Source organism: Dendrobates tinctorius, unplaced genomic scaffold (assembly GCF_039654945.1).
Source record: "Dendrobates tinctorius isolate UK_male_01 unplaced genomic scaffold, ASM3965494v1 ptg000057l, whole genome shotgun sequence".
In the NCBI taxonomy this organism is placed as follows: Eukaryota; Metazoa; Chordata; class Amphibia; order Anura; family Dendrobatidae; genus Dendrobates; species Dendrobates tinctorius.
The window spans coordinates 8,404,017-8,429,337 of record NW_027361725.1 but is presented as its reverse complement, the minus strand read 5'-3'; the positions used below and the strand labels follow the sequence as shown (position 1 = coordinate 8,429,337).

The 25,321-nt window shown below is 44.9% G+C and overlaps 1 protein-coding gene across 1 annotated transcript in view; it reads left to right on the top strand.

Annotated features, from left to right (window-relative positions):
• MAP4K5 (mitogen-activated protein kinase kinase kinase kinase 5) overlaps positions 1-25,321 on the top strand; it is a 119,321-nt gene that overhangs the window by 47,362 nt on the left and 46,638 nt on the right. The window contains exons 3-12 of the mRNA XM_073577739.1: positions 13,274-13,364; positions 16,163-16,227; positions 17,313-17,368; positions 18,817-18,864; positions 18,942-18,984; positions 19,058-19,130; positions 19,220-19,351; positions 19,630-19,692; positions 19,974-20,055; positions 25,169-25,285. Coding sequence (XP_073433840.1) covers positions 13,274-13,364; positions 16,163-16,227; positions 17,313-17,368; positions 18,817-18,864; positions 18,942-18,984; positions 19,058-19,130; positions 19,220-19,351; positions 19,630-19,692; positions 19,974-20,055; positions 25,169-25,285 — 770 coding nt within the window. The remainder of the gene's footprint in view (positions 1-13,273; positions 13,365-16,162; positions 16,228-17,312; positions 17,369-18,816; positions 18,865-18,941; positions 18,985-19,057; positions 19,131-19,219; positions 19,352-19,629; positions 19,693-19,973; positions 20,056-25,168; positions 25,286-25,321) is intronic.

The following is a 25,321-nucleotide window of genomic DNA, read 5'->3' as shown; positions in this document are numbered from 1 at the left end:
AAAAAAATACATCTTTAGGACACTTAAATCCAATTTGCATAATAATTTGGAACACAGTGTATAGGGAGAGTGGAGTGAGCTGCTGCCAGACTCATTTGTCAGAGACTTGACTACCTGCAGATGAAAAGAATCATTTGATTAAATTAACCCCTTCTGCACCCCATTCTTATTTTTCCCAACATCTATTGGGGAAGAATCGGGAGACCCCCTATACATATTTCCCAAAAAATGGTGCCTCTCCCATAACAATGTCATGTGACCCCTGGGGGGGGACAACAATGCAGTCAGATGAATGATGCCGGTACGGGAGGCAGGGGGGCAGTTTTTATATACTACGACAGAGGAGCTGCTTAAGAAGGTCTTGTACAGTAGTGGACAACCCCTCAAAAGGCATTATCTGTGACTGACCTATTGATGTCCTATTTGTAGGATGAGTCCCCCTCACCAGTTTGAGAGACTTGAGGGTCCAACAACCAGAACCCCCATGGATCAACTGAAACTGTGTTTAGGGCAGACCCTAGCAGCACTGTACTACAGATAGTCCATCAGTAAGGGGGCCGTTACACACAACAATATTGTGATATTGTTGCAGCGATGTCGAAACGACATCGTTGCGTGTGACATGTAGCAACGTTCAGATGGCTGGGCCATAATTCTGTCGTTGGTCTCCCGCTGGGCAGCAAACATCGCTGCCTGTAACAGCGAGAGACCAATGATCAGCGATGCTGGGAGCTGGTATCCAGGGTAAACATCGGGTAACTAAGAGCCGCGCGGTTCTTAGATACCTGCTGTTTACCCTGGATACCAGCGCGCGGCTCTAAGTTACCCGATGTTTACCCTGGATACCAGCTTGCTCGCTGGTCCTGATCGCTGGTGAGTCGGTCTAAGTGACAGCTCAACAGCGATCAGCTAACTATGTCCCAGCGATCCCATCCACGTCAGATCGTTGGTGGGATCGCTGGGACATTGAAGCGTGTAACGGGACCCTAACTCCTTTGTCTGTGGATGGCAAACAATAGAGCTTTGTGGAGATGCAGTATAGAGACTGGCCGGAGTATCAGTCATTCCCTTATGATATCTCCGAGCCTAATGTTAGATCTGTGTTTGTTACTTGTGTAGGATTGTTATTGATGGATGACAATACCACTATCTGACTTCTTTTGCAGGTTAATTATGTAAATGACTGCTTTTGGATTTAGAAGTCCAAGGGGCAGTTTCCCACATCATTAAATGACTCCGCCCCTTGACTCTTGAGCATGGATCAGAAGTTGAATCTTTTGCCACATAGCTATATAACAATATCCTCCGCTCCTCCTGCTCTACTACCTGCTTCCCGCAGATACAACAGGTCATTTTACGTCACAAATCAAGGGCGACATCTGGAAAAATCACAAATATTGGACGAGTACATGTGTGAACACAGGAAAATAACATTAGTTTTTGTTTTTTTTTAATAATCCTCTTGCTTGCAAACTTTTCGAGGAGACCTCAGTTTGGGGAAACTGTTGGGATTTTCACCGTTCATGAGTTGTCCCTAAAGACTTAGTTTTCCCGTCTGCGTTCCTCCCCCTTGTGGTCCCATCTGTCCTGCAGCCATATGTATCCAGTGCATGTGTGTGTGTCTGTAGACTCTTGTCCCTTCTCGCTCAGCTTGGACTCCCTCTGTCTTCAAAGCCTTCCCTGCTGATTCATTGTTCCTCTAGCTTCCTCTAAGTGACATCCATTCTGTGCATTTTTTCCAGCTTTGCTTCTAAAACTTCAAAGCCCAAAACCCGACATCTAGTTGCTGCTTCCATCTCCATAGACGACTGTGATATCGCTTGACGTGTGAGCCCTTTTTGCATTCCTTTGCATTGTTTTTTAATACCGTGTTCCCATCAGACGATGCCGCTCCCTGGCGTTGTCCTGGAATAGCAGGTGAAGCATCTCCTCCCCAGACAATCGCGGCGCTCTTGGGCGTTGGACCCGCCACTGACAATTGACACGACTTCTGTAAACAAATCATTCCATGACATGTCGTGGCTCGTCCTCCTCGTAGAGCTGCATTGCAAAGGGAATTGAGTCTTGACAGGTAGTTTTTTGCTTTCAATGCTACATGTATGCACATGCAATGCGATAGCACCGGCTCCATGAAGAAGTGTAAATGTATTTTTGGCACAAGACTTGACAGCCGGATTGTAGCCTGACATCCCAATGTATGTATTAATATTAATATATAGTCATGGGTTAACTAGGAGTGGCGTTTAACTTTTCGTGTTGGGCTGTGACGTGCATTGGAATTTAGGCAGATCTTGGGTGACAACTGCTGTTTCCCAGTATCTCTGGAGCGTCTGTGGATGGCTCTGTCACCAAGTGAAGGTGGCTACTACAGCTAATAGTCGCGTTTTTATGCTATGGATAGTCTATCATTATGGATGAAGCGTGTAAGAGTACATCTGTACAACCATGGTCGGTCATGTGTAGGAAATTGGCATGCAATGCAGACTTAAAACAGGTTGTAATCACAGCAGAATCTGCTATGGATTTCATTAGTGCAAATCCTGCAGTTTTGCATTGCAAAGGGTGAAATCCACAGTAAAAGCCACAATATAAATTGACATGCTGTGAGCCGCAGCAATGCTTAATTTAGGATGTGCATTTTTCCATTGGCTAGGCTAGGGGATAGCTTGCTGATTGTCTGCTGCATCAAAAAGTGCTGCCGGCTATTGAACGCAATTGATTCCGCCTGTGTGTTTCGAACCGTGTGGAATCACTGTGTCCAATACAATGTATGGGTAGGATTTATCTTGCGGAGACTCGCTTCTCCGCAAGATAAAATGACATGCTGCAGCCTAGAAAGACACCGCATTGTCTGCCGCCGGGGGTGATCCGCAGGCATCAGTGCACGCATAGTGGGCATGGGATTTCTTGAAATCCTATCCACTATGCTGTAACATATGGGTGCTGCGGGTTGGACGCTGCAGATGTAGGCAGCGTCCAACCCTCAGCGTTTACTGACCGTGGAAATGTACCCTAAGGCTGTGTGCACACACAGTGCCTTTTTGTGGCGGTTTTCCGCACAGAAATAGGCCAAAGACACTATGCAAACCTTATGCAAGCTAATTCAGTGACAATCCTGAAGTGTTGTGCACATGATCAGTAAATTTCCTTGAATATTTGCAGTGCGTTTTTTTTTTATTTTTTTCTGCAGAACGTCAATTCTTTGTGCATTTCTGCAGCGTTTTTAACCCATTGACTTCAATTGAGTCAGTCAAATTCGCAAAAAGAAACGCAGCTATAAAACTGCGGATTTGCTGAGTTTTTGTTTGTGTTTTTATGGGCTTCCTATGGTGTTTTCCACGCTGTCATCTGTGTGACAGGGTGGGAAACACCAGCGCGGTAGTTCTTATCAGCGGTAACGCTACCGCCGGTAAGAATGTTTGTCAGAGCGTGGTGGAGTAATGCTGTCTGATGTAAGCATGACCCCCGCATAGGTGACCGGCGGAAAAAAGCTTATCGCAGGTCAGCAGGCATGGGCTGTTGAGGCTACTGCTCCCATCAGGCTACGTCTGCTGTCACTGATAACAGTGGCACAGGTGCTGCTGATGGGAGACATAGTCTCATCAACCGGCGCCTGTGCTCACAGTTTAAAATAATACATACATAGTCAAATAAAAATAAAAAAAAAACATTATACTCACCTAACGCCCAATCCATGATGCCCTCATCTCCTAGAAAAAAATGTAAAATAATAAACCAACATATACTCGCCTGTCCGCCGTAGTCCGTGTAATCCTGAGTGTCCCACAGCAATCTCACGGCAACAGGCGATACACTGCAAGAGTGATTACCTCCTCTCAGTGTATCACTGAGCCGCCGTGAGAGAGTTCACCTGAATTCATCAGCTGATCAGCTCTGGTGCTCTCATGGCACCACTCAGGTCAGTGATACACTGCAGCAGCAATTACCTCCTGTGTCAGTATATCTCCAGTTGTCTTTGAGAGCAGTCACGTCAGTAACTGCTCTCAAAGTGATCAGGATTGTCATGGGACATAATGGATTATCTTCTGCGGACAGGTGAGAAATATTGTGCTTTATGTTATTTTTGTTGCAGGAGACATTGGTTTCAGTGGATTAGGCGTTCGGTGAGTATGGTTTAATTAAGATTCATTAAAAGTCTGTCATTATTTGAAATAAAGGACTTTATTCTGGTTGTCTGTTTTTTTTATACAATATCACTATGGTGTTACTAATGGATAGGTGTCTTTTAGATGCCTCTCCATTACTAACCTGTGGGCTTGATGTCACCTGACAATACAAAGGTGAAAAGTGGGAAAAGCCAGGCTAAGCGCCAGATTTGGCGCATCTTAGACATGCCTTTTCTGAGTCGGCTGAGAGTTGATGGTTTTTAGTCTGAGATGGGGCCAATATCTATGGCCCCTTCCTAGGCTATTAATATCAACCCACAGCCATCTGTCTAGCCTTTACTGGTTAGATTTTATAGGGGGAACCTGTCAATTTTTTTTCTGGGGTCCCCCTGTAAGCTAGCCAGTAAAGGCTAAGCAAACAGCTGTCAGCTGATAGTAATAGCCTGGAAACCTTTAAGGCTATTGGCTCCTTCCCAGAATATTAACATCAGCCATCGGCTTTCTCTGCTGGTTATTAAAATTACAAGTGAGCTCACGCAATTTTTTATTTTTTTCATTTTTTTTTTTTTCTTTAAAATTACCAGTTGCTGTTTGGTTACAGCCTATGTACATTTCGTTCTGTTAACACATCTACATAGGCTGGTGACAGTGTGTGTAGGTTTGTGTGTGTGTTTGTGTTCACTTATCGATTTAGTAATGAGGGTGTCTGGCTGACACCTTTTTCATTACTAAGCTTAGGGCTAGGTGTCAATGACAGCTGCTGACACCAAGCCCTAATCCCATTACCCTGATGCCACTGCATCAGCATGAAAAAGGTGGTGTGGAACCAAGAAATTACATCACAAAACGTTTAAAAAAATATCTTATTTCGCTCCAAAAAGCCTTCATTGTTGTACAAAAACACATGCAAGAAAACACACCAAAAATGCATGTTTTTAACGCAGCATTTTTCCTGCCAAGAGATGCAGAAATTTCTGCAAGCAAATACTCAACGTGCGCACATAGCTTAAGACTATCATCCACTCCGTTCATTGTATATGGGTCTGATAGATCCAGTATAGCACTGTTCTCTGTTTTCTCTGGCAGTCCTATTGACAATGAAGCGGAGGCTGAGCAAGCACCCCTCCACCCCAGTCAAAACTGTGCTTCAGAGCCCCAATCTCAGAATCTAGGTGTCCCACCAGTCAGATCCACCGTGATCAGCAAGTTATTCCCCAAAAACAAGTTACCGTAGTCTCCATCCATTGGCTAGGATAGGGTATAACCATTTAATATACATCTTAAGTATGCCACAACTCATATTGGTAGGAAACCTCTTTTAAACGATTTATCAAGGTATATTACATTTTTGCAAAAACATTTTGCAAACCCATTGTGGTAAACTGCAGTCAGTATTCTGCAGGTGGATATGTAAGACAGTGGTGCTTTTTATTGCACACTAGCTGAACAGCCCATCGCTGCCCGGTTAGTTTATATATCTGAGTGTATAGCCCCGCCCACTCCGCATAGCTACATTCACTATAATGTCCCACATCATCCCGTCAACCAGAGCCATAGGACTACTACCCCTAATATTCCACATCATCCCGTCAGCCAGAGCCACCGGACTACTACCCCTAATATCCCACATCATCCCGTCAGCTAGAGCCACCGGACAACTACCCCTAATATCCCACATCATCCCGTCAGCCAGAGCCACCGGACTACTACCCCTAATATTCCACATCATCCCGTCAGCCAGAGCTACCGGACTACTACCCCTAATATCCCACATCATCCCGTCAACCAGAGCCATAGGACTACTACCCCTAATATTCCACATCATCCCGTCAGCCAGAGCCACTGGACTACTACCCCTAATATCCTACATCATCCCGTCAGCTAGAGCCACCGGACAACTACCCCTAATATTCCACATCATCCCGTCAGCCAGAGCCACCGGACTACTACCCCTAATATTCCACATCATCCCGTCAGCCAGAGCTACCGGACTACTACCCCTAATATCCCACATCATCCCGTCAACCAGAGCCATAGGACTACTACCCCTAATATTCCACATCCCGTCAGCCAGAGCCACCGGACTACTACCCCTAATATCTCACATCATCCCGTCAGCTAGAGCCACCGGACTACTACCCCTAATATCCCACATCATCCCGTCAGCCTGGGGTCAGAACCAGAGCGCTGAGTGGAATGGCCCGAACTTCCATACCGGGGATCCCTTTAATAGAAGCCTGGGGTGAGAATCAGAGTGCTGAGGGATTTACCCTAACTTCCATATCGGAGATTCCTTTAAGAGAGGCCTGGGGTCAGTACCAAAGCGCAAAGTGGATTTGACCTAACTTCCATACCAATGATCCCTTTAAGAGTCCCTGGGGTCAGAACCACACCGCTGACTGGAACGGTCCTAACTTTCATACCGGGGATCCCTTTAAGAGAGGCCTGGCATCAGAACCAAAGCGCTGGATGGCTTTGCCCTGACTTCCATGCCAATGATCCCTTTAATAGAGGCCTGGGGTCAGTACCAGAGCATTTGAAGGCAATTGCCCTGACTTCCATACCGGGGATCCCTTTAAGAGAGGCATGGGGTCAGAACCAGAGCGCTTAGTGGAATTGCCCTAGCTTCCATACCGGGGATCCCTTTAAGAGAGGCCTGGGGTCAAAACCAAAGTGCTGGATGGATTTGCCCTAACTTCCATACCAATGATCCCTTTTTAAGAGAAGCCTTAGGTCAGAACCAGAGCGCTTAGTGGAACGGTCCTAACTTCCATAACGATGATCCCTTTAATAGAAGCCTGGGGTCAGTATCAGAGCGCTGAGGGATTTGCCCTAACTTCCAGACCAGAGATCCCTTTAAGAGGGAAGATGTGCCTATGGGATGGAGGATGTGTGATGGGGTTATGGGCATAGGAGGGGGGATTCATTTCTATCATGTGCTCTCTGCTCATTTCTGGGGGCAGACAATGACCGGGAGCTTATGTTCCCAGGGATGCTAGATTTCTCCCACCATGTCAGGGTCTGCTGAGGTGTTGTCGAGTGGGAAAACTGTTGCTCATAGCAACCAATCACAGCTCAGCTTCTTTTAAACAGCGCTGGTGAAATGAAAGATGCTTTGTGATTTGTTGGTGACACACACACACACACACTCAATTTCATATATAGATATGCCGTTTAATAGATAATTTCCAATGATAATCCATTACATTACAGTAATGAGTAAGTGTAGGATCATGTCAGCTCATAGTAGATGTATTTGCCTAAGCCACGAGTGTCATAAAGGGCAAATACCACATTATTCCCCAAAGTTCAGGATACCTTTAGTCATTATGGAATATGTTCAGTGCCACAGTTGGTATCCAGCTTTTATGGGATTTCTATAAAAAAACACAGCCTGTATTCTAAGTATGATCCATATGTAATAAGCAGAGGAACTACAGGAAATAATTTTGTTTTCTTCTGCAACTAAGGAAATGCAAGACATCTGTAGTCTGTGGCTGATTGTGCTTCTAACCATGTACAGCGATCTTCAGCCCATGACTCACATACTTCATCTGTGACACCAGCCGGGACGGGAAGCTCGTGACAAATGGTGCACAAGGTTTATCCGCACAACTTGTTTGTAGCTCTGATTGTTGGAAATATGACAAACCAACAACAACTCTTCACTGATATCAAGATAAAATTATATATGGTCATATAGCACGATCGATCTGTAGGAAATTGTTTTTGGACTAAATATTTAACCATTGCTTTTCGTTAAAACTGTTGCACTGTTTTGTTTTTAAAAGCGCTGTTTAGCCGATAATTGCTGGCTGCAGAATGAGTTCACTGAGAATCGATAAGTGAACTTGTTTTGCAGGAGCGTTAGTACGGGTCAGGCGGGGATCACACATGCGAGAAACTCAGACGAGTCTTGCATGTTAATACCCGACACTGCCACCGCCACTCAGGAGCGGAGCGTGCGGCTCCATATACGCTCCCTAAGAGAAGCTATGTCGCTTATCCTTGTTATGTAAATAAAAGCTTATAACTAGATGTTAAATTTATCCATTGGTTGTATAAATTATTCTTTTGAATGCTGAAACCCTCCAAAATGTGGTTTAGGTTAAGAAAATAAATTGCCATCAATGCAGAAATATTGATCATTTAATGGACACAGAATGGTCAGATTTTGGCAAGATAAACGTTTTGTCAGCCACAGAAAGTAATGTGATATTCAAACAAATAATTAACTTAAAACACAAATATATGTTGCATAATATTGGTAAATGAAGTTGTGGTGCTATTAGTCATATTTAATATTTTGTGTGACTTCCATTAGCATGAAGAACTGCATCCATGCGGTTCAACAGTGATTCATGCAATTTATTAATGAAGTAACATAGTAACATAGTTTTAAAGGCTGAAGGAAGACCTTATGTCCATCTAGTTCAGCCTATTTTTAGTGCAGCTGTTCTGCATTGTTGATCCTGGGGAAGGCAAAAAACCCACAGAATAGAAGCCAATTTTCTCCATAGGGAAAAAAATTCCTTCCCCTAATCTGGGTCAACCATTTACCTATAATATTCTGTTATTTGTAACCTTCTATACTGTTACTCACAAGAAAAGCATCCATTCCTTTCTTAAATTCATTCAGTGAGTTGGCCATCACCACTTCCTCAGGAAGAGAATTCCAGAGCCTCACTGCTCTTACCGTGAAGAACCCTCTTCTATGCTGGTGCAGAAATTGTCTTTCCTCCAAACGAAGAGAATGCCCTCTTGTTCTTGTCACAGTCCTTGGTACAAACAGTTCATTGGAGAGATCTCTGTATAGCCCCCTGATATACTTGTACATATATATTAGGTCTCCCCTAAGTCTTCTCTTTTCTAGAGTAAATAGACCTAATTTTGATAACCTTTCTGGGTATTGTAGTGAACCAACTCCATTTTTCATTTTAGTAGCCCGCCTTTGAACCCTTTCACGTTCAGTAATGTCTTTCTTGAGCACCGGCGTCCAAAATTGCACACAATACTCCAAGTGTGGTCTGACGAGTGATTTGTACAGCGGGAGAATTATGTTTTCATCTCGTGTCCCCAGACCTCTTCTAATGCATCCCATGACCCTATTTGCTTTGGTGGCAGCTGCCTGACACTGGGCACTCCAATTTAGCTTCTTATTGACTAAGATGCCTAAGTCTTTTTCCATGTCTGATTTCCCCAGCAGTTTCCCATTTAGTAAGTAATTGTAGCATCTGTTTCTCCTTCCCATGTACATAACCTTACACTTATCTGTGTTAAACCTCATTTGCCATTGTTCAGCCCAATTCTCCAATTTACTCAAATCTGTCTGTAGTTGCAAACTGTCCTCCTTTGTGTTCACTACCTTACATAGTTTTGTATCATCTGCAAATACTGATATTTTACTGTGTAAGCCATCCACTAGATCATTAATAAATATATTAAATGGTAGGGGGCCCAATACAGAACCCTGTGGTAACCCTGGCCCAATCTGAGTATGCACCAATAACCACTCTTTGTTTTCTATCACTTACCCAGCTACCTACCCATCTACACACATTTTCCCCTAGCCCAAGCTTTCTCATCTTACTTACCAATCTTTTATGTGGGACAGTGTCAAATGCTTTAGAGAAGTCGAGATAAATGACATCCAATGATTCTCCTTGGTCCTTTTGAGAGCTTACATCCTCATAGAAGCTGATCAGGTTAGTTTGACAGGAGCATAAATCCATGTTGATATGGAGTTAAGCATTTATTAACATTGAGATATTCCATAATGGTATCCCTTAGAAACCCTTCAAAAAGTCATCAGGAATAGCAAAGAATGCAGTCTTGCATGCCTCCCAGAGTTCATCTAGATTCTTTGGTTTTGTCTTCCAAGCTTCCTCTTTCATCCTACCCCAAACATGCTCAATGATGTTCATATCTGGTGACTGGACTGGCCAGTCCTTGAGCACCTTGACCTTTTTTTGCCTGGAAGAACTTTGTTGTAGAGATGGATGTACGAGATGGAGCACCATCCTGCTGCAGAATTTGACCCCTTTTATGATTTGAAATATAGGAGGTAACGAATACTTTGTGATATTTTAGGCTATTGATATTGCCTTCCACGTTACAAATATTTCGCACACCCCATACTGAATGTAACCCCAGACCATGATCTTTCCACCACCAAATTTAACTGTTTTCTGGGTGTATTTTGGATCCATACAGGCTCCAGTAGGTCTCCTGCAGTATTTGCGGTGGTTGTGGTATAATTCTACTGAAGATTCATCAGAGAAATCCACCTTCTGCCAATTTTCCAGCATCCATCTGTTTTGCAGGCTGTGGGACTTTGCAAATGCCACACAGTTTTTTATTTGCCTTTTTTGTTTAGTGCTGGCTTTTGGGCACTGATTCGACCATGGAGGCTATTTCGAGACAGAATCCTATAAACTGTTCTAGTTGACATAGGGACTTGAGGTGACCAAGCCTGTTGGAGCTCTGCTGCAGTGGAAGAGGGGCTTGCTTTGAATTTTCTAACCAACAAACGTTCCTCCTGAGCAGTTGTCTTGCGGGGTCTGCCGGACCTGGGCTTGTCAAACACATCTCCAGTCTCTTCGAATCTTTTTTAATTCTTTGTACTTGACGCTGAGACACATTAAAGGTGCCAGCCACCTCTGCAATGGATCTGGTCTTCAGCCTCTTGATAATCCAGGCTTTGGTCGCAGGGTGGATTTTTGGCATGTTGTCAGAGCTCAAGTTGCAGCTCAAGGGAAGGTCTGGGGTGCTGGGTTTCTTTTTATACACACCCACTAATTAACCGATCTTTTATTGAGCACAGGTGAGGATGTAAACTAGGACTGGGTGCATTATATGACCAGACAACAAAACCTTTGCCTTGCAAAAACCGAACATTCTGTGTCCATTAAATGATCAATATTTCTGCATTGATACCAATTTATTTTCTTAACCTAAACAACATTTCGGAGGGTTTCAGCTTTCAAAAGAATAATTTATACAACCAATGGATGAATTTAACGTCAGGCTATAAGCTTTTATTTACGTAACATGGATAAGTGACATAACTTCTGTCAGGGAGTGTATTGCTATGTGGCCGCACGCTCCGCTCCTGAGTGCCGAGTATTAACATGCGAGACTTGGCTGTATTCCTCGCATGTGTGATCCCGGCCTTAGACTGGCTGTGGGTCTTTCAACCCGAGCTAATACCCCAATGAGGCTAGAGAGTTCGTGTCAGGAGACCCAAGACTGGTCCGGACATCACTGTCCACACAAAGTTTTTCATCAGGTTTAACATTTTATCTGGGTTTTTTTTTTTTTTGTTTGTTTTTACTTATGACCACATCAAAGGTCAGCAAAACTTTGTGAGGTTTGTGGTTACCAAGAGCAGTTTACACAAAAAATGGATAAAATAATTTTTGTCAAAAGCCACTCACTAAAGGTACTGTCACACTTAGCGATGTGCCAGCGATCCCGACCAGCGATATGACGCGGTCAGGATCACTGGTGCATCGCTAATGGTCGCTAGTGAGCTGCCACACAGGCAGATCTCACCAGCGACATCGCTGGGGACGGGGGTCGCTACTTACCTGTCACACCAGGCGATCCTGCGTCCTCCCGCCCGGCTCCACGCGTCGCTCGTCATCACAGCAAGAAGCGCCGCAGGAAGCTGACGACGAGAAACAGTCCTGAACGTTCTCGCGCGATCAGCGATAACCAGCGGGGGAGCGGTCGGAGGTAAGTATCAGACATAGCGATATCGCTAGCAATATCGCTATAACGTCACAAGTTATAGCGATATTGCTAGCGATATCGCTTAGTGTGACAGGCCCTTAAATGATTCTCCTATAATCCCCCCTTCCCCTGCAGCAAGCAATTAGCAGGAATACAAAGCGCATTTAAAAGTCAAGCGTTGCTAAATTTTTAATGAAACCCAATTGCAAAAATTGTTTGGCCCAAAATACATGCATTGATATACCGGGTGAGTCATAAAGGACGGATGTATTTGAAGTGGCTATAACTCACCACCAGGTGGAGGTAGAGATGTGCGGGAGGCGGGGTTATGTTTGTGAGGTGAAAGCATTGTTTTTATTTTAGTTTCAGTTTAAGCTATGGTGCCGTGGACGATAGAACATCGCGTTTTTGCGTACGACAGTTTTGTCAAGAATAATGAGTGTATCACAGCCGTTCAGCGTGAGTTTCGGCGTCATTTCAATATTCACAGAAATCAAGCTGTTCCCGCTCGTAACACTATCCTACGTTGGGTTGAAGCACTCCGTACACGAGGTACACTAATGAACAAACGACCACCGGGGGCTCCACGAACGGCACGTACCCCTGAAAATGTGGAACGCGTCAGGCAAGCCATGCTGCGTAGTCCGAGTCGATCTGCTCGGAAACATTCTTTAGAACTTGCCCTCAGTAATCGTACAGTAAGGCGTATTTTGCATTTAGACCTGCATTTCCACCCCTATAAATTGGCCATTGTGCAACAGTTGGAGCGCGGGGATTACGCAGCGCGACTGAAGTTCGCACATGAGATGGAAGCAATTATTGAGCAAAACGACAACCTTATTTTATTCATGAGTGATGAAGCTCATTTCCATGTCAATGGCATGGTTAATCAGCAGAACTGCCGTTATTGGGCCTATGAAAATCCGAAAGAATTACATGAACGACCGCTGCACAGCCCTAAGGTAACGGTGTGGTGCGCTATGGGCAAATATGGCGTGATCGGTCCGTACTTTTTCGAAGGCGATAATGGCAATACTGTTACCGTGAACTCACAACGTTATATCGCCATGATAAATAACGTCTTTGTTCCTGAGTTACGACGGCAACATATCCCCATCTCTAGTGTTTGGTTTCAACACAGTATACGTAACCAAATCTGTGAATACATTTATATTTAATAAATATTTAACGATTTTATGATTAGTTTAAAAACGTCCGTCCTTTATGACTCACCCGGTATATAAATTAAAATCCTTCAAACATGTCCATATCCTTTAAAGAAAAAAGTTCTATAATATAACTGTAAAAACGGTAACGTGTGTACACCCTTAAAGACCCTACAGAAATTATTTTTACGCTTGTGTAATCTCTTTATTTTAGAGTTTCAGGTTTCTCCTTTCTTTTGTCTGCAGGTGATGACTTCTCTTTAATACAGCAAGAAATCTTCATGGTGAAGGAGTGTAAGCACACCAACATCGTGGCCTACTTTGGCAGCTATCTCTGGTACAGTCCCGATTCTGATACTCCTCCATATATAGCGATTAGAGACCGCACCATTTTATTACTTTATACGTTCCTCATCTTCACGGGTCCTTTTGTCTATCGCAGTGATTTTCAACCTTTTTTGAGCCGCGGCACACTTTTTATACGTAAAAAATCCCGGGGCACACCACCAACCAAAATGGCACAAAATGACACTAAAACAGTACATATTATACATAATTATCCCTTTCTTTTAGTAATATGCCCCATCATTATCCCCTTCTTTTAGTAATATGCCCCATCATTATCACCTTCTTGTAGTAATATGCCCCATCATTATCCCCTTCATGTAGAAATTGCCCATTCCACTACCTCCATCATTTCCTTCTCCCCACCACCCCATTATTGCCCTTTCGACAACCCCATCATTGCCCTCTCCCCACCACCGCCTTCTTATCACCCCCATCACCGCCTTCTCCATTGCCCTCTCCCCATCACCGCCTTCTTATCACCCCCATCACCGCCTTCTCCATTGCCCTCTCCCCATCACCGCCTTCTCCATGACTCCCATCATTGCTTCTCATCACATCCAGCAACTCGCCTACACACGCACACAAACACACACCTCTCACCTAGACACACACACACACACACACACACACCCCTCGCCTCTCCTCACCGGCAGCTTCCTCTCACTGGCACAGCAGCCGCGGGGCTGAATGATGATGTCATCCAACCGCGCCGCTGACTGCTGTGTCAGGGAGGAAGCGACACAGGAACAAGGGACTGCTGCCTCTCCGACCCGCCGCCCTGCTTGCCTCCACATGGCTAATTTGCATCGCATGTAAGTTAGCCATGCGGACACGCGGCACACCCGACCGTGTGTCGCGGCACACTAGTGTGCCGCGGAACACTGGTTGAAAACCACTCTAGCGCAGGTCCGAGGAACTGTTGGTACAGGAGGATTCCCAGTTAGTAAAGAAAAAGCGCAATGGCATAATCACTGCGAGGCCGGCACTCCCGGACACATGCTACATTATCACTGGGAGTGCAGCTCTCCCGGGCACGTGCTACATTATCACTGGGAGTGCAGTGCTACCGGGCACGTGCTACATTATCACTGGGAATGCAGTGCTCCCGGGCACGTGCTACATTATCACATGGAGTGCAGTGCTCTCGGGCACTTGCTACATTATCACTGGGAGTGCTGCGCTCCCGGTCACATTCTACATTTTCATTGGGAGTGCAGCGCACCCCGGCATGCGCTACATTATCACTAGGAGTGCAGCGCTCCCGGGCACATGCTACGTTATCCCTGGAAGTGCAGTGCTCCCGGGCACATGCTACATTATCACTGGGTGTGCAGCGCTCCCTGGCACATGCTACATTATCGTTGGGAGTCCAGCGCTCCCGAACATGTGCTGGTTCCCCACACTGCGGTTTTTCTTTACGGTCTTTTCCTGCGCAGTGAGCAATGGCGCAGCCGTAGCTTTCTGCAGAGTCGGATGGCCGTGCTGACGATTTACAGGGCAGTACACTAAAGAGAATGCAGTAATGCACAGACACTGTCGCCTCCATTCTCTGGATAGATCAGGGTCCCAAAGGTTTGACCTCTCTGATCATAAAGTGATGGCATGTCCTAACAATTTACTGTTCCTTCATAATATGCTTTTATATAAAGGTTTATTCCTAACCCAGTGATCCCAAATATGGGCGTTCAGTCCTTTACAATCTGCGGCAGTCCCATAGAGAAGGAATTCGGTCCAATGGGGGCGTTTTGGAGGCAAATTATTGGGTCCATCCCAGCAGTTGGATTCTCATGATCCATAAATTAAGATGACCTTTTACATTGGAGATAACCCTTTATCACCTATATTCTGGATCGGTAATAAATTATGGGTCATGAGGGTCCGACTGATGGGACAATTTCCTGAAGGTGGCTCTAAAATGCCCTGTCAGAATTGAGGGGCACCCGTGCATGTGTGCCACCTATCGGAATTCATTCTATGAGATTGCCAGAGTGCAGCCCTCGGTTATCTCCAGCAATGCTATAGAGATAGAATGGAGCTTTTCAAATCTCCCATGTCTGGGTCAGTGGGCGTCCCAGCTGTTAGACCACCGCTGATCCACAAGTTAAGCCCCCGTTACACACTGCGATATCGCTAGCAATATCGCTGTAAAGTCACCGATTTTGTGACGTTGCAGCGATATTGCTAGCGATAATGCTGCATGTGATACTTACCTCCGACCGGCTCCCCCGCTGGTTATCGCTGATCGCACGAGAAGCTCCTGGATCATTTCTCGTCGGTCACTTCCTGCGGCGCTTCCTGCTGTGACGATGAGCGACGCGTGGAGCCGGGCGGGAGGACGCAGGATCGCCCCGTCTGACAGGTAAGTAGCGATCCCCGACCCCAGCGATGTCGCTAGTGAGATCTGCCTGTGTGGCAGCTCACTAGCGATGCACCAGCGACCCTGACCGCGTCATATCGCTGGTCGGGATCGCTGGTGAGTCGCTAGGTGTAACGGTACCCTTATAACTTATCCTTTGGCTTGACGATCACTTTTAACGTTGGGAATAACTCTTTTACATTTCCTTCAAAATTTCTTGATGCTCCTTCTATATTAAAGATTTGGGGTATAAACCTCGGGGTCCCGGGCTCCAGAAGACTGACGTCTTACATTGTGATGTTAAAGGTCGGTCTTTTGTGTCCCAGGGCTTTCAAAAGGCGTATACAGTTTAATTACATTATATGCATCGGTGACTCTGTCTTCTCCTGGATCTTCCAATAATCTAGTGATTTGTTTTTTCTTTTTTCAAGCCGGGAGAAGCTATGGATCTGTATGGAGTACTGCGGTGGAGGGTCTCTCCAGGACATATATCATGGTAAGGGACCGTCCTATAACATGAGCACATCGCAATTGATGTGTAATCTCTGTTTAACCGTTTTTTTACCGGCACTGTTTACATTATCAAGTTTGGAGACATTTCAACAAAACCATGGACCATGTCCGATTGATGTCAACCCAGTATAACTCTTCAGCAGCTGGACTCGTCAGCTGGAAATAATGTCAGCAAGGATAGGGTTGAACCGGAAGACCTAACTGTGAGGTCTCCTTACTACCCGTAGGTATATAGGGGCCAGATCTTCCGATCCTAGCACAGTCTAAATATAGATTTTTGGTGTCTGGTTCCCACATTTTTGTTGGCGTACATCATGTTTGTCGGGATGAACCAACTATCTCATTTGTCTGAATGTGGTTTGCAAAATTCTATTAACTTTCTTCAGAACCAATCCTATTGAGATGTGTGCAACTATACCCTTAGCTTTTTATGTTGGGGTGAAGTCCTGATTGTTGTAAAAGTTGAGATTACTACCGATATGGGCGATGTTTGTCTTACCTGAGATAAGTATCATCAGAAGGAGCATTTGCCAGTCTCCTTGCCTCTGATGACCATGCCAGTTGTGAAAATAGAAGATGGCCATTTGCAAAGTAGTCCTTTGTAAGGAGCATCATGAATAGAGATGAAAGCATTTAATAGGGTCAGGGCTTATTCAGTAAGCTTCAGTGCTTACCGAATAAGCTGCAGAGGGAACCCGGATACATGGATCACTCCAGCTGGTCAGCTTTTTAGCACCGCAGCTGCATGTTTCGTGGCTGTGTGACAGTCACAACACATGCATGGAGAGCCTGTTTTTTGGGCTCTCCATGCATGTGTTATGACTGTCACACAGCCGCGACACATGCAGCTGCAGAGCTGATCAGCCGGAGCGATCCAGGAAGCTGGGTTCCCCCTGCAGCTTATTCGGTAAGTGCTATAGCTTGCCGAATAAGCCCTGACCTGATGAAATTCGCTCATCTCTAATGAGGAGCCCCTGCTTTGAAAGTAAATTTGTGTATTTGGAAAGTTTCGATCTGTGACCATGAATATTGGTTGATTGTCTTTTTTTTTTTTTTTTTTCCTTACAGTCACTGGACCACTCTCGGAAAACCAAATTTCCTACATGTGCCGGGAAACCTTGCAGGTATTTGTCTTTTCATATAAAGTTCAGAAAGGGAGAAATACCTGTGAAAATTGCTGGCCAATGCAAATATTCACATGGTGTACATTCTGTAATCAGAACTATGCTCGCCAATGATTTAGAGCAGCCACCAACAGGGACTGATGAACACGTTCCATGGTCACCTTGATGTGCAGGATGGAAAAGCGTCTTCCCTGATATATATAACTGCGGATCTCTTAAAAATGTATAGAAAATAAATCACCAACATATACGGCTGAGTGAGAGGAAAGTATAAAGCTCAGAGTTTTGTTCAGTCCCAAGGATATCATACGTTGTACATCTTCGCTCTCCACGACTGATGATTTTTATTCTCGTCTGTAGTGTAATGAAAACCAGATTCAGATTTTATGCTTTTACACTTTATTTGTGACTGTCGTCTTCAGCTTTTAATGTAGAAAAAAAGAGGATGTGAGTTTTTGGTTCTTTCTGAATATTGACCCGACTGACACGCCTGTCTTTTAACCATTACCACAATATTCTGCATTTGCCTACATGTATGAGTTGAATTCAGGTTTTTCATTCAGTCCTATTGGCAAAATCCAGCCCCCCGCCAGGCTGCCTGCCTTCACTAAAAAGTGACAGTGTGTCTGGTTGTGCAGAGCTCACTGATCTCAGCACAGTACTATAATAGAAGCCACAGGATAGCAAGTCAGTTCGTGATCTTTCTTCCTTCCTCCTAAATCTTCCCCATCACCTTTTAGTGATATTATTGAGACATGGAAGGAACTGCAGCTACTTGGCCATGAAGTAGAGACAAGTAACGTTACAGAGTGAGGGGCTGAGTGCTGAGGAGCGGAGAGCAGAAAAGTCACCAATGCTCTGCTGACTCCATAACTGCAGAGTCCAGAAGTCCTGTTAACATCAGCAGAAACTCTAAGCCCCCGCTGGGAGCTGCATGGCCGAGTGGCTACATGCAGCCTTACATCACCAAGCACAATGCTGATCATAGGATGGAGTGGTGTAAAACCACCAACACTGGACTCAGGAGGAGACGTCTTCTGTATTGTCATTGATCACTGTGTCCAGTGCACATGGTTCAAAAAGACATGGTTGGGGGAGTTTGCTGGGAAGAACATGCACAAATCTCAGTCCTTCAGGTGACCTAGAATGGTGATTCTGATCCCGGACTCTCCCTAACATCCGTTTCTGCCCTCACAAATACTCACCTGCATAAAGGGGCAGAAATTTCCACAAACAACTCCAAAATCTTGTTGAAATCCTTCCCAGAAAAATGGAAGCAGTCATAGCTGTAAAAGGGGGAATCTGTCTTCGTCCTTATGGATTAGTAATTATACAAATGGCTGCCTGGGACCTTATGACCATTGCAGAAGGCCAGTCTCCAGCTCGGTGTGTCCCCATAGTTTTTACTGCCGCCTTTACTCACGTCTGTGTTTTGTTTTTTTTTCTAGGGTCTGGCATATTTACACAGTAAAGGTAAAATGCACAGAGATATAAAGGTACGGAGAACATCAATGTGTTACATATTCATTCCCATGAGATTCCTTTATTAATGCCATGTATATGTCTCTTGCAGGGTGCCAACATACTACTCACAGACAATGGGGATGTCAAACTAGGTACCGACTTGTTCTGTATGGGGCAGGGTCGTCTTTGTCTTCATAGTATGTAACTCCCCTGTTTCACTTGTAGCGGACTTCGGGGTAGCAGCAAAGATAACTGCAACTATTGCCAAGAGGAAGTCTTTTATCGGGACGCCATACTGGTAATGAGACCTTATTTTGTATGTTTGTTTTTTTTTCTTTTTAAGATCATCTGCACGTAGCCCCTATATAACTATGCACTGTATTACAGGATGGCTCCAGAAGTGGCAGCCGTGGAGAAAAATGGAGGCTACAACCAGCTGTGCGACATCTGGGCAGTCGGCATCACCTCAATAGAACTGGCAGAGCTGCAGCCTCCGTTGTTTGATCTACACCCAATGAGGTTTGTTATGTCTTATATAATCATTACTCACAATTTAAAGGGACCATCCACTACGTGAGTGTACAGATTATATTTTATGTCTGCTGCTCACCTTTTAACTTTATGGTGATGGCAATTTATACGTTCAGTTCCCCTAGGAGGAGAGCCGCACTTGATTGGAGGGGACCCTGTTGCTTAACGCAGGAGGTGCATGCTTGTGTACTATTCTACTTTTTTGCATTAAAATAAGTTTTATTACACAGAATTAAATCTATATTTGCATGTTTTATTTCACATAGAGCTTTATTCCTCATGTCAAAGAGCAACTTCCAACCTCCAAAGCTAAAAGAGAAGCTAAAATGGTAAGTAGTGCACCTAAATCTAACTGCATCGCACCCCAAAGAGTAGAGGTGTTCATAGAGTTTAGGTGGCTACTAATTTAAGAGCCATGTTTTGCCCTTCTTTACATACTGTATTACTTCTATGGGGCTTTTCTTTTGGCATGGGTAGAGAAGGAAGACAGGTGTAGTTTTCCCCTTTTATATGTCTTGTGTGAGAGAAATCGGATCATTGTATTGCCTGGTAGAGCTCCTCATTGTTTTTTTTGCAAACTTCATTGCCTCTTGCATCTGTTCTTTTGCAGGACGCCTGTCTTTCATAACTTTGTTAAAGTTTCCCTCACCAAGAACCCAAAGAAACGACCAACTGCAGAGCGACTGCTGACTGTAAGTACAAATTCTGGGTTTTGTATAGTTAAACCCAATATGCCATACAGAAAAATCTAATCCAGCCACAACTGAAGCAACTATTGACACGGCGCTATGACAGTGCAAAGAAGATAAACACTTGACAGTCTTTCTGCCTGAACTTCAGACATGTGCCTCTGCTGACCCCAAAGTAGAATCAAAGTCTCCTCACAATATGTGCAAACCACTTACATACACACGTGGTCAAAATTATTGGTACCCCTCGTTTAAGAACAGAAAAACCCACAATGGTCACAGAAATAACTTGAATCTGACAAAAGTCATAATAAAAAAATCTATGAAACTGAACAAATGAAAGTCAGACATTGCTGTTCAACCATGTTTCCACAGAATTTAAAAAAAAAAATAAAACTCATAAAATAGGCCTGGACAGAAATGATGGTACCCGTAACTTAATATTTTGTTGCACAACCTTTTGAGGCAACCACTGCAATCAAACGATTCCTGTAACTGTCAATGAGACTTCTGCACCTCTCGACAGGTATTTTGGCCCACTCCTCAAGAGCAAAGTGCTCCAGTTGTCTCATGTTTGAAGGTTGCCTTTTCCAGACGGCATGTTTCAGCACTTTCCATAGATGCTCAATAGGATTTGGGTCAGGGCTCCTAGAAGGCCACTTCAGAATAGTCCAATGTTTTCAAAACTCTTAGCCATTCTTGTGTGTTTTTAGCTGTGTGTTTTGGGTCATTATCCTGTTGCAAGACCCATGGCCTGCAACTGAGACCAAGCTTTCTGACACTGGGCAGCACATTTCTCTCTAGAAATCTTGATAGTCTTAAGATTTCATTGTACCCTGCACAGATTCTAAACCCCCTGTGCCAAATGCAGCAAAGCAGCTCCAGAACATAACAGAGCCTCCTCCATGTTTCACAGTAGGGACAGTGTTCTTTTCTTGTGAACATAGAGCTGATGTGCCTTGCCAAAAAGTTCCATTTTTGTCTCATCTGTCCATAGGACATTATCCCAGAAGCTTTGTTGCTTGTCAGCATTTAGTTTGGCAAATTCCAGACTGGCATTTTTATGATTTTTTTATCCAACAATGGTGTCCTCCTTGGTAGTCTCCCATGAAGTCTACTTTGGCTTATACAACGACGGATGCTGCGATCTGTCACTGATGTTCCTTGAGCTTGAAGTTCACCTTTAATCTGTTTAGAAATTTTTCTGAGCTCTTTTGTTACCATTTGTATTATCCGTCTCTTTGATTTGTCATCAATTTTCCTCCTGCCGCCACGTCCAGGGAGGTTGCTTACAGTCCCATGGAGCTTAAATTTCTGAATAATATGTACAACTATAGTCACAGGAATATCAAGCTGCTTGGAGATGGTATTATAACTTTTACCTTTTTACATGTTTGTCTTTAATTTTTTTTTTTCTAATCTCCTGAGACAACTCTTTCCTTTGCTTCCTCTGGTCCATGTTGAGTGTGATACACACCATGTCACCAAACAGCACAGTGAGTATCTGTAGCCCTCTATACAGGCCCACTCACTGATGTCAAGATCGTAGACACCTGTGATGCTAATTAGCGGACACACCTTGATTTAACATGTCTCTTTTGTCACATTATTTTCAGGGGTACCATCAATTCTGTCCAGGCCTATTTTGTGAGTTTAATTTTTTAAAAATTCTGTGGAAGCATGGTTGAAAAGCAATGTATGACTTTCATTTGTTCATTTTCATAGATTTTTGATTTATTACTTTTGTCAGATTCAAGTTATTTCTGTGACCATTGTTGGTTTTTCTGTCATTAAACGAGGGGTACCAACAATTTTGACCATATGTGTAGCCACAGAAGCTTTGTGATTTTGTTCTGCGTAGCATTGAAGTGATACTGCAACTTTTTAAGCCTATGGATCAACAGTGTCTGGAGTAGAAAGAAGCAAGCATATGTTGAAAAAAAAACACCCTGCCTACAGGTAAGCATGGCGGGGTCTCGGTGATGCATTCAAGGTATCATGGCGGGGGTCGGTGATGTCTTCACGGAAGCATGGTGGGAGCTCGGTGATGCTTGTAGGGAAACAGCTCGGGCTTGGTGGTGCCTGCAGGCAAGCATGGTGGGGGCATGGTGATGCTCACAGTGAAGCCTGGTGATGGCCACAGGGAAGTGTGTAGGGGGCGCAGTGATGTCCACAGGGAAGTATGGTGGGGGCTCGGTGCTGCCTACAGGGAAGCACGGGGGGGCTCGGTGCTGCCTGCAGGGAAGCACGGGGGGCTTGGTGCTGCCTGCAAGGAAGCACAGTGGAGGCTCGGTGATGCCAGCAGGGTAACCAAGGTGGGGGCTCGGTGGTGCCTGCAGGGAATCACGGTGGGGGGGCTCGGTGGTGCCTGCAGGGAATCACGGTGGGGGGGCTCGGTGGTGCCTGCAGGGAAGCATGCAGGGGGGCTCGGTGATCTCTTCAGGGAAGCATGGCAGGAGCTCAGTGATCCTTGTAGGGAAGCATGGCGGTGCCTCATGATGCCCCCAGGGAAGCATGGCGGTGGCCCGGTGATGCCCGCAGGGAAGTGTGTGGGGGGGGGGGCCGGTGATGCCCGCAGGGAAATGTGATGGGGGGGGGGGGCTCTGTGATGCCCGCAGGGAAGCGTGGTGGGTGGCTCCGTGGTGCCTGCAGGGAAGCCCGGCGAGGGCTTGGTAGTGTCTGCAGGGAAGCGTGGCAGTGGTCCGACGTGTACTGTGAAGCATGGTGGGGGCTTGTTGATGCTCTGATGCTGTTCAGTTTCCTTTGTCACTGGAAACCTGCAGCGTGTGGAAGGCAAGATGGATTTAAAGGGGTTGTCCGGGCTTTTCACATAATCTCAGTACATATCTGGGCTGCAGAATTATGACAATAAGTAATTTACTTTCTGTCACTAGTTTGCACGGTTTTCTAGATATTCTGAACAGAACGTCCAAGGGGGGGTGTAATGGCATTGAAATGAGAACTAGTCGTAACCTCCTACTCTACTCCAAACATGCCCTCTATAGCAACAACCCCACCCTACATGGCTACAGGCCCTCCCCGTCCACATGAAGCAGCCCTCATCACACAGTAACGAATTCTTCCCCTCCAGCAGCCTCAGTGCAGAGAGCTGCTCCTCCCCCAGACACACACAGTTATCTATATCTATGGAAAGTGAAACTAGTGAGGAGGAGGGAAAATCGTCCTGTATTTTTGGCCACTCCATGATTACAATACATAACTCATTATCAGTAATTCCTTCCCTCACTGTACCAGGCTGCTGGCAGCAGTGAGAACAGACTGTGTGATGGCCAGTGATGGGGGTCTGCAGTTTCTAATCTGCACAGGGGATGGCAGTCACTGATGTAATCTGTTGTGTGACAAAGCCTCTGCTGTGTGAATGAGACAGCTCTATGTCACTGATGTCTTCACACAGCAGCAGATTTGGTGCAGTGTATGTGTGAGCACTGTCTCTAATGACACAAATACTGATGGGAGCAGCCTGTCCAATCAGCAGCTGTAACAGTGTGAAGTGTTGGGGGGTGTATGTATGTATGTATTGTGCTGCTTTCACAAATACAGGATCACTGCTGTGTTCTTTCCAATGCTGGAATGATGATAAAGATGAGTGCTGGTGCAGTTTACTGCCAGCCAATGAGTGGGCAGTGGATGGTGCTGGTCACTGGAGCTTGCTGGGAGTTTGGTGGAGCTTCGCACATACACTGCACCAAATCTGCTGCTGTGTGAAGACCTCAGTGACACAGAGCTGTCTCATTCACACAGCAGAGGCTTTGTCACACAACAGATTACATCAGTGACTGCCATCCCCTGTGCAGATTAGAAGCTGCAGACCCCCATCACTGACAATCACACAGTCTGTTCTCACTGCTGCCAGCAGCCTGGGACAGTGAGGGAAGGAATTACTGATAATGAGTTATGTATTGTAATCATGGAGTGTCCCAGAATACAGGACGATTTTCCCTCCTCACTAGTTTTACTTTCCATAGATCACTGTTCAGCATGTGTCTGGGGTAGGAGCAGCTGGGTGGTCTGCCCTGCAGTGAGGCTGCTAGAGGGGGAGGATTTGTTACTGTGTGATGAGGGCTTCTTCATGTGGACGGGGAGGGCCTGTAGCTATGGAGGGTGGGGTTGTTGCTATAGAAGGCATGTTTGGAGTAGAGTAGGAGGTTACGACCAGTTCTCATTTCAATGCCATAACACAGCCCCCCTTGGACGTTCTGTTCAGAATATCTAGAAAACCGTGCAAACTAGTGACAGAAAGTAAATTACTTATTGTCATAATTCTGCAGCCCAGATATGTACTGAGATTATGTGAAAAGCCCGGACAACCCCTTTAATGAAATATTAGGAAATCCTAAAAGAAAACGTCATGCTTTCTGTGAGGAAGCTGAAGTTTAAGCGTCATTAGTCCTTCTAACAGTACAATGATACCAAGCCTCAAAGTACACTAAGTCTTAGTTTCACAAGTAGTCCTGGAAGATTCTGGTGGCCATCAGTCACTTACTTAAACCCCATGCAAAATCTTTGATGGGATGTGTAGAAGGTTGTTTCAGCACACAAACCCATGAATATTACTGACATGGAGGATATTGCCCATGAGGATTGGACTAAGATTCTTAAGGAACTCTGCCAGAAGATTGTGTCTTTCTATGAGTCACATTTGAAGAAGGTCATAACAGCCAGAGGGGCTCTACTAAGTACTAAAAACACTCTTCATGAAGGTGTGAATAATTCCTGAGACTGCAGTATTCAGTAAAAGTGACAATTTGGGCTGAAGAAGAAATCACTTAAATATATTAGTTGTGTTGATTTATTTATATTGTTTTTTCTTGGTCACTTAATTGGGGGAACACAGGAACTGTGGATGTGTACTGTTGTGACCATACAAACAGCAGATCTTTAGTTGATTTTGCTAATACACCTAATTTGCAATGTAAGTGAATAATTTTGATTGCTACTATAGATTAAACTTATTGCATCTGGCCGAATTTTCAGTGGGGATCGGGCTCGTTCTGGGTTTGGCTGTAGGACCCTCTGACTTCTGTGTTTTGTGCCTGGTGTTGTTTATACTCATATTTAATCCCCTTTGACATTGAGGCTTATTCTTACATTTCAGCACACTTTTGTAGCACAAGGAGGTCTCTCGAGATTACTTGCATTGGAGCTTTTGGACAAGGTCAACAATCCAGACCACCACCACCATTACATCGAGCCTGATGATGATGATCTAGAGGTAACTGGCAGTTGCCAGTCTTTTTCAGGTTTTCAA